Consider the following 13,742-nt stretch of genomic DNA (forward strand, 5'->3'; position numbering starts at 1 on the left):
AAACAAATCATGTATCATCTTTCATTTGCTGTCGCTTTTTTTTATAGAATAGGAAGGCGGACGAGCATATGGGCCACCTGATGGTAAGTGGTCAACAAACGCCCTTAGACATTGGCATTGTAAGAAATGTTTACCATCCCTTACATTACCAATGCGCCACCAACCTTGGGAACTAAGATGTTATGTCCCTTGTGCCTGTAATTACACTGGCTCACTCACCCTTCAAACCGGAACACAACAATACCAAGTACTGCTGTTTTGCGGTAGAATATCTGATGAGTGGGTGGTACCTACCCAGACGAGCTTGCACAAAGCTCTACCACCAGTAAATCTTAATCTGTGTCTGTGTCGCTTCGATAATTCTTACTTACTGGCATTCTTGGCGTCGTCTTCCTGTTCGTAGTCGGTTATAATTTCAAGAGCGCGCTTTTCATCATATAGCGGATAAAGAATTTCATTGAGCCGTGGATCGCGCTGTTTCTCGTTCAAGAAGTTAACGAATTGCTCCAAATTTATACGATCTGATTTGCCTTGGGTTCTGTAACATAAAATAATATACACTTTCATATCGTATACTTTAATTTGGAGAACTTTAACAATTTCATTTTTCATATATTCTACATTTCATTTGGTTTCATCATTCGTTTATAACATACTCTGTTTGATGTATATTTTTTTATATTCTTTAAAACATTTCATCACATTTACTTTATCCCTCTAATTAAGCTATTAATAGGAACGAAAATAGCCCAAGTGGTTAGAATCGAACCTTTCACATCGCTTGGCAAACCATTGCGCTATTGACGTTTTGGTAATTTGTTTGTTGTACTACAGTTTAGAATAAAATAATTTAAAAATCACAGAATCTTTTGGATCGGAGAAATCAATATAAGGTTTCAATATAAAAAAAAAACAAATGTAGAGTGATTAACATAACATAAGCTAAGCAATTTATAGTATAACAATTTATATGAAACTAGTAAACGCCTGTGGTTTCGCCGCCGTGTTAGGGTGACGGTATTAGATAAAAACGCCTATTTCTGTCTTTGGGGTTCAAGCTTGCTTCATACCAAATTTTATGAAAATCAGTTCAGTAATTTAGCCTTAAAAGCAAAATACAAAAAATACTTTCGCATTTATAGTATTAGTATGTATTTATTGGCAAACGACATATATACTGTCTATAAATTATTATTCCAATAACTTACATTGATCGGAACAGTTCTTCAATATCATTTCTCGGGCAGATCTTATGGTATAGTGCATAGAACTTATCGAAGGTGAACGCTTCCTTTTCCATCGACTCGTTCTTTCCTGACGGGAGCCCCAGTTCTGACAGACATTGATAGACCAACTTTTCGGTTTTTCCTGATGCAAAAGTTCTCGCGACCACCTTAACCGGTACTTTGCCTTTTGGATCCACCAGAAATGATAAACGCATCCAACTAGAAACATAATCCAAGTTACATATTTTTTTTGTATCTTGGATGATGATGATATTGAGATGTAATTATTTGTACAAATAATTATATATTTAAAAAAAAAAAACCCCTTTGAAATTTTATCCGTTACAATTTTTATTTAAGCGACTAAGTACTTTGATGTTTACTGAAACTATTTCTACAAATAACCAACATATCGGTAATATTTAAAGATATCATGCAAATCTAAAGTAAATCTATTAAAAGCAATGCAAACATTATAAATATTAACTACTTATTTTTATATTAAAGATTGTCTTATCTTGTAAACTATCTGTCTTATCATATATGAATAAGGTATGTCGTACGTAATATAATCGAAATTATGTTAGATTATTTACATTATAGGACAACCTTCGTCTAATTATTTTTAATTACAAATCGTGTGTTAATATCAAGATTATAAACGAAGCAAGCAAGTAGCTTTAATATAAGTTAATGAAATATATACTCCATTCTATTAAGTCTAATCTTTAAAGTAAGTAAACTTTCACGTTAACATTTCATATTTCAGAACGAAAAACATTTTTATATTCAATTCATAATTCATGTGTCTATATCATCTTATGTTGTCATATAAGAATTCTGTGTTAAAGGGAAAGTGAGAAAGAGAGGCAAAGAGCGAGATGGAAACAATTTGTCCAAAAATGTTTGTTTAAAAATTTTTTTTTTCTATGTACTTTTAAAAAAAATATTTTAATCGTAGCGATAACTTCGTCTACGTACATTTCTTAAATTCGCTTTACAGATTAAATAAATAAAAATAAGTTATTCATTTGATGAAATAATTTAATGTATAATGTAAACACATCTGTGAAGATTAAATTCTAAATTAAAAAAAAAACATAATTGATAATAGAATGAAGTATAGTTACTAGTAAAATAAATATATAAGCAAGCATGCTGCTATTAGAATTTTAATATAGAGGCGTTTGTTTGCAATGAAATATGGTCGTCTTAAGCTTTATACAAAATGGGCGTCTTCTTGTTTTTAATTTATGTGTTAAGGTTTTTCCTCCATAGACTGAGTCCGTGTTCTTTTCAGTTTTATTTTATTGTATTGTCGACATATTACAGTTCTACATTTGTATACTAAATTAATTCTTTTCACATACATAATAAAATATATAGCCATATATACTCACAATATCTATTCATACGTCATATGTTAATAATTAAAAATAATTTCTTAGAATGAAACTACATGTAATATCGAATTGAGTGTAACAACATTTGTGTTATTTTTTATTTTAAAGAACTATTCGCATTTATAATGGAATTACTAATATATCTATTTACCCATCCAATTAATGCGTAATGTAATTGTGTTGGGTGTGGTAGCCCAAGGGATCAGGATCGAACCTGCTGAATTCTACATCGTTAGTCGGCCCGTAAACAGTTGCGTTGTTGACGCTTCAAATATAGCCCTTCGAATTTAATGAGGCATCAATTTTGTCATGTTTGTGTTTGCTTTCTTCTAGATACTGACATTCTTAACGTTTCTACGTAGATGTGACGTTTCAAGACCATAGCACACAAATCACACACACAGTATTCTTCATATGAAAGTTCCAACTGCAAAACACACTAATCGGAGTTGTACCGTAATCGCCTAGCCTCGGGACGAGCTCACGAACCGCGGTGCGATGCGTGGTCAGCCTGGTCAACTTCCCGCGTTTGGCTACATGCTTACGTTAGGTTGACGGCGAGGCGAAAGGCGACACGGTGACGATCCCTTTCCAAGTTTATATGTATGACCTTTAATCTCACTAAGCTTCAGTTTCTAAAACGTTGACTAAAATTTACTGATTTACCTTTAATCTGAATACTCATTGCTCGATAGCTGTCAATGACGAAATAGGCAATGAGCCTTCAAATTAAAGCTATATTAGCTAATTTAATCGTCAGTGTCTGGAGGTAAATGATGCAGACTGGCAAATGGGCTACCTGGTGATAAGTGGTCACCACCACCATATTGTATTATATAACGTTTCAAAATAAAACGTTACTGACACAAATATAATCATGTTTCTAAAGTACAAGTCATATGTATTTTTAATAAATAATTATTTACCACGCTATATATGTTTAAGAAAAAGAATGGATTTTTTTTTGTTAAGATATTTTTAATTTTAATTATTTCAAATTTTGACCTATTTTCTGTAGCATATTGAGTAATGGTTTGAAAGGGACAGTTTATTTACTTATCGCAGCGCATATGTCACTTTCACAATTTATTATCCATCACGACCTACTTGGACGATATTTTTCTAAATTACAAAATGTAACAAAAAGAGATAATAATAAAGGGAAAATAATGATCGTCTATTTTCCGGTACAATATCGAATTTCCGTTGAACCGGTTACAACTAGAATTAACTAATTAATTTCAAGTGAAACACGCCACCTTACTATCTTACTAATGAACTTTGTGCAGAAGTTCTATAGTGTTTGTAATTCTATCGAATGTCAGCTGGTGATAGAAAGAGATGAATAGATGTTTAACAATATATTCGCTTATGAGTAAGTCTTTTACAAACGAATATTTATCTACACCTATTAGTATGTACGAGTTAAATCTTGCTGAATTTTAAACAAGTTCTAAACTATTTTTTAATTGGTATTCGGGTGGATTAATTGTCCACTTAATGGGTCACCTCCTCTCATAAACATTGGCGCTGTAAGATATATCGTCGAGGCGCCAAACTTTGGTAGTAAGTTGTAATGTCTTTGTGCGTTTAGTTTACTTGCTCAGTCACCCTTCAAACTGAAACTCGACAATACTAATGTTTGGCGGTAGAATATCTAATGAGTGGGATGAAACAAACACCCAAACCACTAAATAATTCAGCTGAAATTTTGCACAACTTGGTTCTGATTATAATACAATCTAGTATACTAAAATTTAGTCGTTTCGGTAAAAATAAATTATCCAAAAGTTTATTATAAAAAGTATTCAATGTTATTGAAACCCTAAAGAAGACACGGCTGAGATTATTTAATTGTTTTTATCACCTATTTGTGCTATATTTTTTTTATTGAGTAGATAGGCGGACGAGCATATGGGCCACCTGATAGTAAGTGGTCACCCATAGACATTAGCTTTGTAATGTTAACCATCGCTTACATCGCCAATGCACCACCAACTTGGGAACTAAGATGTTATTTCCCTTGTGCCTGTTATTACACTGGCTTACTCGCCCTTCAAACCGGAACACAACAATACTGTAAGTACTGCTGTTTTGCGGTAGAATATCTGATGAGTGGGTGGTACCTACCCAGACGAGCTTGCACAAAGCCCTACCACCAGTAGTAGTATATGCATACTACAGCATAAATAGCTTAAAAAACTGTAGCATAGTATATCATTAGTAGCATAAAAACTGTAATCATTAGCGCCCTCTACATAAATGTTCGAACTAAATTGAACTTTACATACTGTTTCATAAGGATTGTTCTTGGACAGACATTGCTGATTTTGTTGTTGTGAGAGATAGCACGAAGCGCTTCCTTCCACACCTTCGCAAAGCAAAGCAATGAACATGCAAAAAATAAAAAAGTTATTCAGGAAGTACGATAAAGATATAAATATACGCAATATAACTAACCTATTGATATTTATTTTACATATGTTATGACGTAAGCTAGTCCTATGTAAAAGGGTGAACATATATATTTTTAATATAGTTAGTATATACTATTCACACAGTGTCGAATTACTTTAAATTCATTAAAGGTTAGTTTAAAAAAATACGTTCTAACTTCTTTGTCGTCAGACAAATATTACACGATTTCAGTCTCATTCAATAAATAGATTATTTAAAATATTAAATATAGTTTTTTTTTGCAAATATAACAGTGGTAGCGATTTGGTTCAGACAAGAAACATAACATTTGTATCCCTTTCAAGTTTACATAACAAAGTGAATATGTAACAAATCCTATATATAAATATACAACACAAAAACTAAACTGTTTTTGTAAATTAGTAATTCATATGAGATTTTTGTTCAAAACAAAATTACAATAAAACTACTTGAATAAGTATTCAATAAATCGATTTATAAAAGTGGCTGCCGTTTGAAAATGTAATCAATTTTATGTGTTTTAAATGCAGCGAGATACTTCAATTGGATTGAGACGAATTAATTTCATTTGAAAATATCTGGATCATGTTTTATTTATATGTATTTTAAAAGTGTTGTTTACATTGTAACCGCATGTATTTACGTATTGTTTTCTATTTGGAGTTCAGAGCCCGCGTGTATGGATTTTACTGACTAGCAACGGCTGCGCCAGCGAGCAATTCCATTTGTCACGAAAATACAATAAAATCTGCGATTTTAACGAACGTTAGAATTATATACATTATATACATTTAATGTGTTTAAATTGTTAGGTAACAGCGGTAGTCCAATATGAAAAAAATAAAATTGTATTGGTTTTGGTAACTCGCAAACAGCCATAGTAACTTGAAAAGAGGTGGTTATGTTAAAAACACAGATATACACTTCAATTGTATTTACTTGTATAGATTGAATGTCTTTTAAAATTATGTGTTTTCAGGTTGAGAGTATTTTTTTTGGTAGAACGGAATTAATAAAAAAATACACCACGAAGTTGGTTACGAAACAGACCTAAACATATAAAAAGCAACAGCAAGTCAAACTATAAAAATTTGAAAACTAATTTGCTTATATACAAGAGAAACAGCGCATATGTTTGAATTTCTTGACAATATTATTGTCACGTCAAGTGCTATCAAAAACCACGTAACAACAATACACACATACAAAATTATTACAAATAAACATTTTAATTGTGATTATAATGTTAGTTTCTTATTAAAACTATGTTAGTAATAATAAGCTTTACATTAATAATAACAGGCTTAAATGTCTAAAACATGCAACATAGTGAAATAATATTTTTAAAATAATTATATGCACATACTATAAAACACGGTTCTTCATTAACAAACCATTTTTATTTATTTATTAAAGCAACGTGCAATGTTTGCTTTTTTATTTATAAACTAAGTTATAAATGTAGGTATAAATCCTAGAAGTTTAATTTTAAAAATTATTATATTTAGTACTAGGAAACATATTTTTCTTAAGTTATTTGGCTGTCAAATCCGGTTCAATCGCTTAAACATAATTATGAATCGGGAAGAGCTTTCTTATCTGGTAGATTGATTTTTTCGATATAGTCGTGAAAACTATATTAACTTTAAACAGACATACTTCTGAGATTTCTAATTAGCAAATATTTTGTATGAAAAATTAGTATTTTGTCTACTGTTCCTGTTATAAAGCTTTAGATAAGTTTTGTAAATAATGACTCATTGTATTAAACAGTTGAACGATGACTGAGGAACCATGAAAGATTCGTTGGTATTGAAACCTAGAGTTTTATTTGAAACAATTACATTCAAAACATTTGTTTTTCTTTAAGTTAGGATCGTATTTGATTTGCTAAATTGTTGTTTTACGACCGTTTCTAAAACAAAGACTAAACATACCATGGAAATATAATATTTATATTAACTGCTATCGTTTTTGAGTAAAAATAATATTAGTATTAAATTTTACAAATTATTAAATTCAAGGCGCTTTTTTGTTGGTATTATTTCGAAACGAAAATCTACCACGATCATTTTCACAAGTTTTCACCCTCGACATCGCGCGTCTGTTAGGGGGACGGGTATGTCCTTCAAGGGTTACGGTAAAAGTATAATGGACAGATTGACAGTTACATTACTTCGCATTAATAATATTAGTATAGGGAAAGATTTTGACTTTGAAATAATCAGCTGACAAGTTTACGCCCGTGACTTAGCTTGCGTGTTGGTTGTTGCGGTTTGCGATATGAAAACTTTTGCATTTATAATATTAGTACAGAAGTATAGATAGCACACTTTTGGAATGAAACAATAGCAAAATAAAAAAATAAAAACCGCTGATATTTTTTTTCGCCGGTTCTCCTTAGGTCGGGTATTTTTAATTCTGAACCGTAATAGTTCAATTCCGGACAAAGATTCATTTTATAAGATATTTATTTTATCGTATTCTCATTGCTAAGAAAACCGCTTTATTTAAAAGAATCGTTAAACGCTTGTGTGTTAAAGGATATTACACAACCAATGACTTTTTAGACGATTGTACCTTGGGAATAAAACGATCGCCTCCAGATCATTTCAAATAAAGAAATACAATTCTATTGTTGTATATTACTTGTAATTGTAAAGGATGAGATATTTATAAAAACCCGCTGAATTACTTTCGCCGGTTCTTCTCAGGTCTGAGGTATTTATTTTCGAACCGGTGGTAGATATGACAACCAAAGTAAGTGTAACGCTTCTATATTATATTTTTGATCTGATTTGCTTAAGAAAAAAAATGTTTCCTTAACTATTGAAAAAGAGAGAACACGTTTAAAAACGACGCACATTTTTTGTTAATTGTAAACCATGTGTTATATTATACATTTTCGATACGAAATGTAAACAATAACCGTTGTATAATCATTGAACAATTATGATATTGAAATATTTATATTGCTGGATGGTTTAAAGTTATCTGAAGGTTCAAAATTCGTTGTAGGTATTATTTGTTTACACTTTGTATGCTCGGTGTCGGGAACATTATTCATGCAAATAATATTTAAATAGAAAACTATACCATCTGTATGACTTACTGTTTCTTCAGACATGTCATAGGGCACACGTTGTTCGCCTTAACATTATGCGTAATCTTTCTTAGCCCTTGCAACCATACCTTTGTGGAGATGAATGATTTATTTATTTATAATAATAATAATAATATCCTTCATTTTACGCCATATATACAGATATACAATTTACAATAGCTTAAAACTATTTGTGGTGTACAATACAGCATGCTTATTTTCTCAATAACAATCTCTTCCAGGCTTAGGTGGATAATATTTTATAATGAAAGGTTGACGAGTATATGGGTAAATTACCACAAAACTATTATATCATCAATGCACGGTCCACTAGAGGACCTAAGATATTCCGTGCGGATAGTTTTCCCATACTCACCTTCAAATTGGAACCCGTCCATAAAGAGTATTGATGTTTGGCGTTAGTATAAATGCTAAGTACCACCCAGACCAGTAGAATTTCTAGTAAGAAATTCCACTTTCATGTTTAGACTATAAGTTTAGCCAACTTGAAATTTCGATAAACGTTTATTACTGTTTTACGTTAAAATTGGTTTTCATTTTGGGTCAAATATATCATAATGAGTTCAAATATGTAAATAATACAAGAGAAATTTAAATTTTCTATATAATCTTTTTAATTCATACGCGGTTTAGAAGAGCTCACCAAATACAGTATCTAACAGTAAACCAAGTAAAATAACTATTCTGTTAATTTAGTTCTCCAAAATACATAATAGATGTCAGTAGTTGTACTTTGAATCGCGCTGTCATTGTGCATTTCGTGTTCTATAAGACTCAAAGTTGATACAGTACAAAATAGTACTGACATACATCGTAATGCATGTTTTGTTAAAGAAAACTCAACATATTTAGTAATAAACTAAACGTAGTGTTTTTTTACAGTAAATAAGATTTGACCAATCGTTAAAGGCTTTAATAAGACAAAATTTAGACTCCAAGTGCTAATCGCCAGTGACTTGTGAAGCAAGTGAAGGTCAGTTGGCGCGAGTATCGTGTAAACGTAAAATGACTTGAAACTGACTAAACAGCAGTGCCATTCTGTAAGAACTCACTTCATTACTCTTGACTTAGTCTTATGGTGATATAGTATTTTGATGCGAGTATTCTTAAAATGTTATAATTATTATGGTAAATATCGCATATCACTTTCTGACATTTCTGACATTCAAGTGTGTGAGCAAACACAGGTGCACTTTCTATCTCTAGTCTAGTCTTCTATTCTCTAGTTCTCATAATAAAAAGAAAAGAGTTCAGGCGCAGGACCAATGGTTTTACGTGCTTTTCGAAGCACCAAAGTGTACGTACTCCAACTTCCAAACTCCGGGCTGCTACTGAGAATTTTCTGACAGAAAAAAACCCAATAACTTATTACTGGCACGACTTGGGATTTGAACCTAGCACCTCCGGGTCTGCAGCCTCACATGTACCCACTAAATCAAAATCACGAGGCAGTCTAAATTTTCAATATCTACAGACCAATTCAATTTTAAACTAGGTAACTAATTTATAGTTGATCCCCTACTCATAATTGGTAATTAAACTAAGTCGCCAATGAATACCCGATGCGCGTTTAAAGTTATTTAAACTGAAACTAGCAAATTTGAGTTATCGATCATTCAAATTGAGAAGCAGGGTGTAGATAGTGTAGTGACAATTTACGTTTGAAATCTCAATAGACATTAGCTAACTGCACAGGACATATTTGATATTATAATGCACAAGTTTGTGCGAAGGCGCACTTTCTATTCCGTTACATTTATAATCCAATCCGACACGACCGGAAAGAATCCAGGCGTAGAACCAACGGCTATACGTGTTTTCCGAGGCACGGGACTTCCAACTTTTAGACTCCAGGTTGCTACTGAGAATCTTCGACAGAAAAACGTCAACATTTTATGGGGTCGACCTGGGGTTGAACCTACTTGAAATATACTGGTTGAAACTACTGAAATATAGAGGGGTTTAAATATATTAAACATACGTTAGCAGTGTTCGCATCCGGACAGACCACGTGCTGGTAGTTGATGTTGATGTAATCCGTCCCGCTGCATATCGTAAGAGACTTCTCCTCCAAATTGTTCCCGTGCTTGTTGACCAGATTGTTGTTCAGTTTCGTATCCTGTGGGAGGAATTCTTCGTTAGTAAGATATATATGTATTTACAAAAGAAAAGTAGTATATGTAGTATATGTCTGGTTTCCATAGCACGAGCTTTGTACAAGCTTAATTTGGGGTCAGATGGCCGTATGTGAAAAGTGTCCCAGGATATTTTTTTTATTATTATTATAGTAAGACACTACGCTTCATTTTAACACATTAGTAATGATTACTACACAATTTTTTACGACAAAATTAATTTTGTTATTAAACGGTTTTTTTTATAATTGAATAATAAAATGTTGCATAACTTTAATTTATATTTCCCTGTATTAAAATTGATTTTTATATGACTATATAAACGTTAGATACCTTTGATTAACTTTATCATTCACGAAATCGATGTAAAAGACGTTGAACTACATGCTCAATTGAATTTTTCCTTGCCTTGCCTTGAGTATGTAGATAATATAACACATTAACTAAAAACTTAAATATTATTATATAAAAGAATAATTTTATATAAAAAATACATAAATGATAATTTTCATTTATAATATAATTATGGACGTATATGGTAAATGAAATTTGGCAGTGCATAGCTAAATATGCCGTAGTTTAGTTTAGTCGTTACACACCCGTAAAAATGTTGACAACCGGCTTATGGCGACATACTATTTTGATGCATGTATTCTTGAAATGTTATGATTATAATGATCAATGTTGCATATCACTTTAGGACATTTCTCGACCGTTTTTTGCGGCGAGTTTCGAGTTTGTTCTTAGCGTCAAAACATACATTGACTATAATATTTAATTACTATTTTTGTCCTGGAGTTTCACTCGCGTTTAATTTGTTTTTTAAAAAAAATATATAAAAAAATAGTTACGCTTGCGTCCAGGATAATAACTATTACAGTAAGATTAAATTAAAATATATTCAATGTACAGACGCGGCTAAGTTTTACTTTTATTATATCGGTAACATTAAAATGGTACACGTACAAAATAGCGTATCACCGTAAGTCGGTTGTTAACATTTCACGAGTGAAATCTTACAAAATAGCACTGTTGATATTATACATACGTACATTTATATGGAACTTGATCTTTTTATATAAGAATATTAGCAGTTCCCGTTTTAAATAGATTACCAACATTCGTATTTACGCCTCCAATTAAGCGTAAAGCTTGTGTTCGGAGTAGGTACGACAATAGCCGAAGGGTCAGGATCAAACCTGCCCGTAAACCATTGCGTTATTGACTCTTCAAATTGACAAATTGATACAAGGTGACACACTTAAGCCAGTATAATAAGTCAACATAACACACAACAATTCTTAGTTTCATACCTATAGACATTGGCGCATTGGCGCTGTAAGAAATATTAACCATCCCTTACATCGCCAATGCACAACCCACCCATCAAACCGGAACACAACATTATTAAGTATAACAGCAATACTATATAATAATGTTTATATATATTATAATAATATATAGAGGAGGCAGATTATGTGGCAACACAGTATTAAAAAAGAAATTGGGTTTTGTGCGTTATGTCTCATTCATACGTTCAAATATCCTTTAAACGATCTTAGAAATAAAAAGTATTATTATCGAAAATTAAATATATCAAATATATAATATAAATTGATGATCCGTGAATCCGTATGACCGAAATGTTTAAGGAAGGACGGATTAGCAAGGGATTACGGGATCAGAGTTAATTTAGAAAGGATCAGATTAAGTCTTGCCCAATGTGACACGTTACATTTTAAGCACAATGGTCTTATGACGTTTAACTGACCATGTATTGACGGGCTGATTGGTGGTTGGTAGATATTTGCCTTTCACGGCAAAAGTTGTGGGTTTGATTCCCATCGAGGAAAGACATTTGCAAGACGTGTGCATGAACATGTTTGTTTGTCCCGAGTCTGGGTGTAATTATCTATATAAGTATGTATTTACAAAAAAAAAAAAGTAGTATATCAGTTGTCTGGTTTCCATAGTACAAGCTCTCTGTACAAGCTTAATTTGGGATCAGATGGCCGTGTGTGAATAACGTCCCAGGATATTATATATATAGACATCAGTATTTATTTAACCATTTTCAATGAACTTAATAAGATTTTACAGTATCGAGTATATAAAAAGGGGTGGCGTCTCTCCTGATAAGATTTGGATTGATATCAGCCACGATACTGCAAGGCGACCAGGCAGACAAACATATAGACTTTCGCACTTATAATATTAGTTTTTTTTAAATATTTTTTGTCTTATAAAGTATATAAATATCTTTTTATTATATATCACATATATGATAAATAATTACCTTGTAATATATGAAGCTCTTGCGGTCCAATTAGTGAGGAAACTTAGTTATTACGTATAAAAGTGACACGATTCGTTTGATGAACAATAATTTAAACTACAGGGTCATAGTCAAAAATATTTATTAAATATAGAAGCGTTACACTTATTTTTTGTCATAAATCTACCACTGGTTCGGAAATAAACACCTCAGACTAGATTATTATAACTTATATATATGTCAGTAAAAAATATCAAATGAATTTCCATTTCATAGAAGTCTATATAAATTATATAGTGAGTTAAGACATATAACGTTATCCTTCCTAATATTATGAATGCGAAAGTAAGTTTGTTAGTTTGATTGTTTACGCTTTTACGTCTACTTAACCGATTATAATGAAATTTCGCATACACATTGACAGAGGTACGGAAAAGGACAAAGGTATCCTAACACCACTTCACACGCGAACGATGCGCGATCGAAAATAATAAAGTAGTTTATTGAAGCAATTAAATATATTAAGATTACGTTTAACAAAAACAAACAAAAAAAATCTAATTCGATACCTACCTTTGGCACTCCGCCAGACCTCACGTCACTGACTTGGCATAACTCGATGACATCTCCATCCTGTAACAAATAGCGAATCTTTACTATACAATTTTTTAGTGGTCACCAACGCCCATAGACATTGGCATGTAAGAAATGTTAAATATAGCTTACACCACCATTGCGCCACCAACCTTGGGAACTAAGATGTTACGTCCCTTGTGCCTGTAATTACACTGGCTCACTCACCCTTCAAACCGGAACACAACAATACCAAGTGCTGCTGTTTTGCTGTAGAATATCTGATGAGTGGGTGGTACCTACCCAGACGAGCTTGCACAAAGCTCTACCACGAGTAAACATACGTGTTTTAGCTGTAAATAATAAATTGATAACGTCTTGACCGATTACAGCCACTAGCGCAATTCTAAACGACTGCGCAGGATATATTATACTGCAAATGTGTGTGCGTAAACACAGGTGCACTCTCTATTCCCTCACTCATAATCCGATGGGACGGTAACCCAGCACGACCGGAAAGATAGAGCCATCAGCTTGACGCGATTTCCGGGAGTGTGCATATTTTTA

General features: G+C 32.3%; 1 protein-coding gene across 3 annotated transcripts in view; it reads right to left on the reverse strand.

The window, feature by feature from the left end:
• Nucleotides 1–13,742, reverse strand: part of LOC126769442 (1-phosphatidylinositol 4,5-bisphosphate phosphodiesterase) — an 88,618-nt gene that overhangs the window by 13,472 nt on the left and 61,404 nt on the right. For 2 of the 3 annotated variants that reach the window (XM_050488244.1, XM_050488246.1), the window contains exons 4-8: nt 13,176–13,235; nt 10,174–10,311; nt 4,921–5,000; nt 1,209–1,445; nt 372–538 (exon numbers count right to left, since the gene is read on the reverse strand). In XM_050488244.1, coding sequence (XP_050344201.1) covers nt 372–538; nt 1,209–1,445; nt 4,921–5,000; nt 10,174–10,311; nt 13,176–13,235 — 682 coding nt within the window. Of the gene's footprint in view, nt 1–371; nt 539–1,208; nt 1,446–4,920; nt 5,001–8,180; nt 8,261–10,173; nt 10,312–13,175; nt 13,236–13,742 lie in introns of all 3 variants that reach the window. The other variant, XM_050488245.1, reaches the window with a different exon arrangement.

This window comes from Nymphalis io, chromosome 7 (genome assembly GCF_905147045.1).
Source record: "Nymphalis io chromosome 7, ilAglIoxx1.1, whole genome shotgun sequence".
NCBI lineage: Eukaryota > Metazoa > Arthropoda > Insecta > Lepidoptera > Nymphalidae > Nymphalis > Nymphalis io.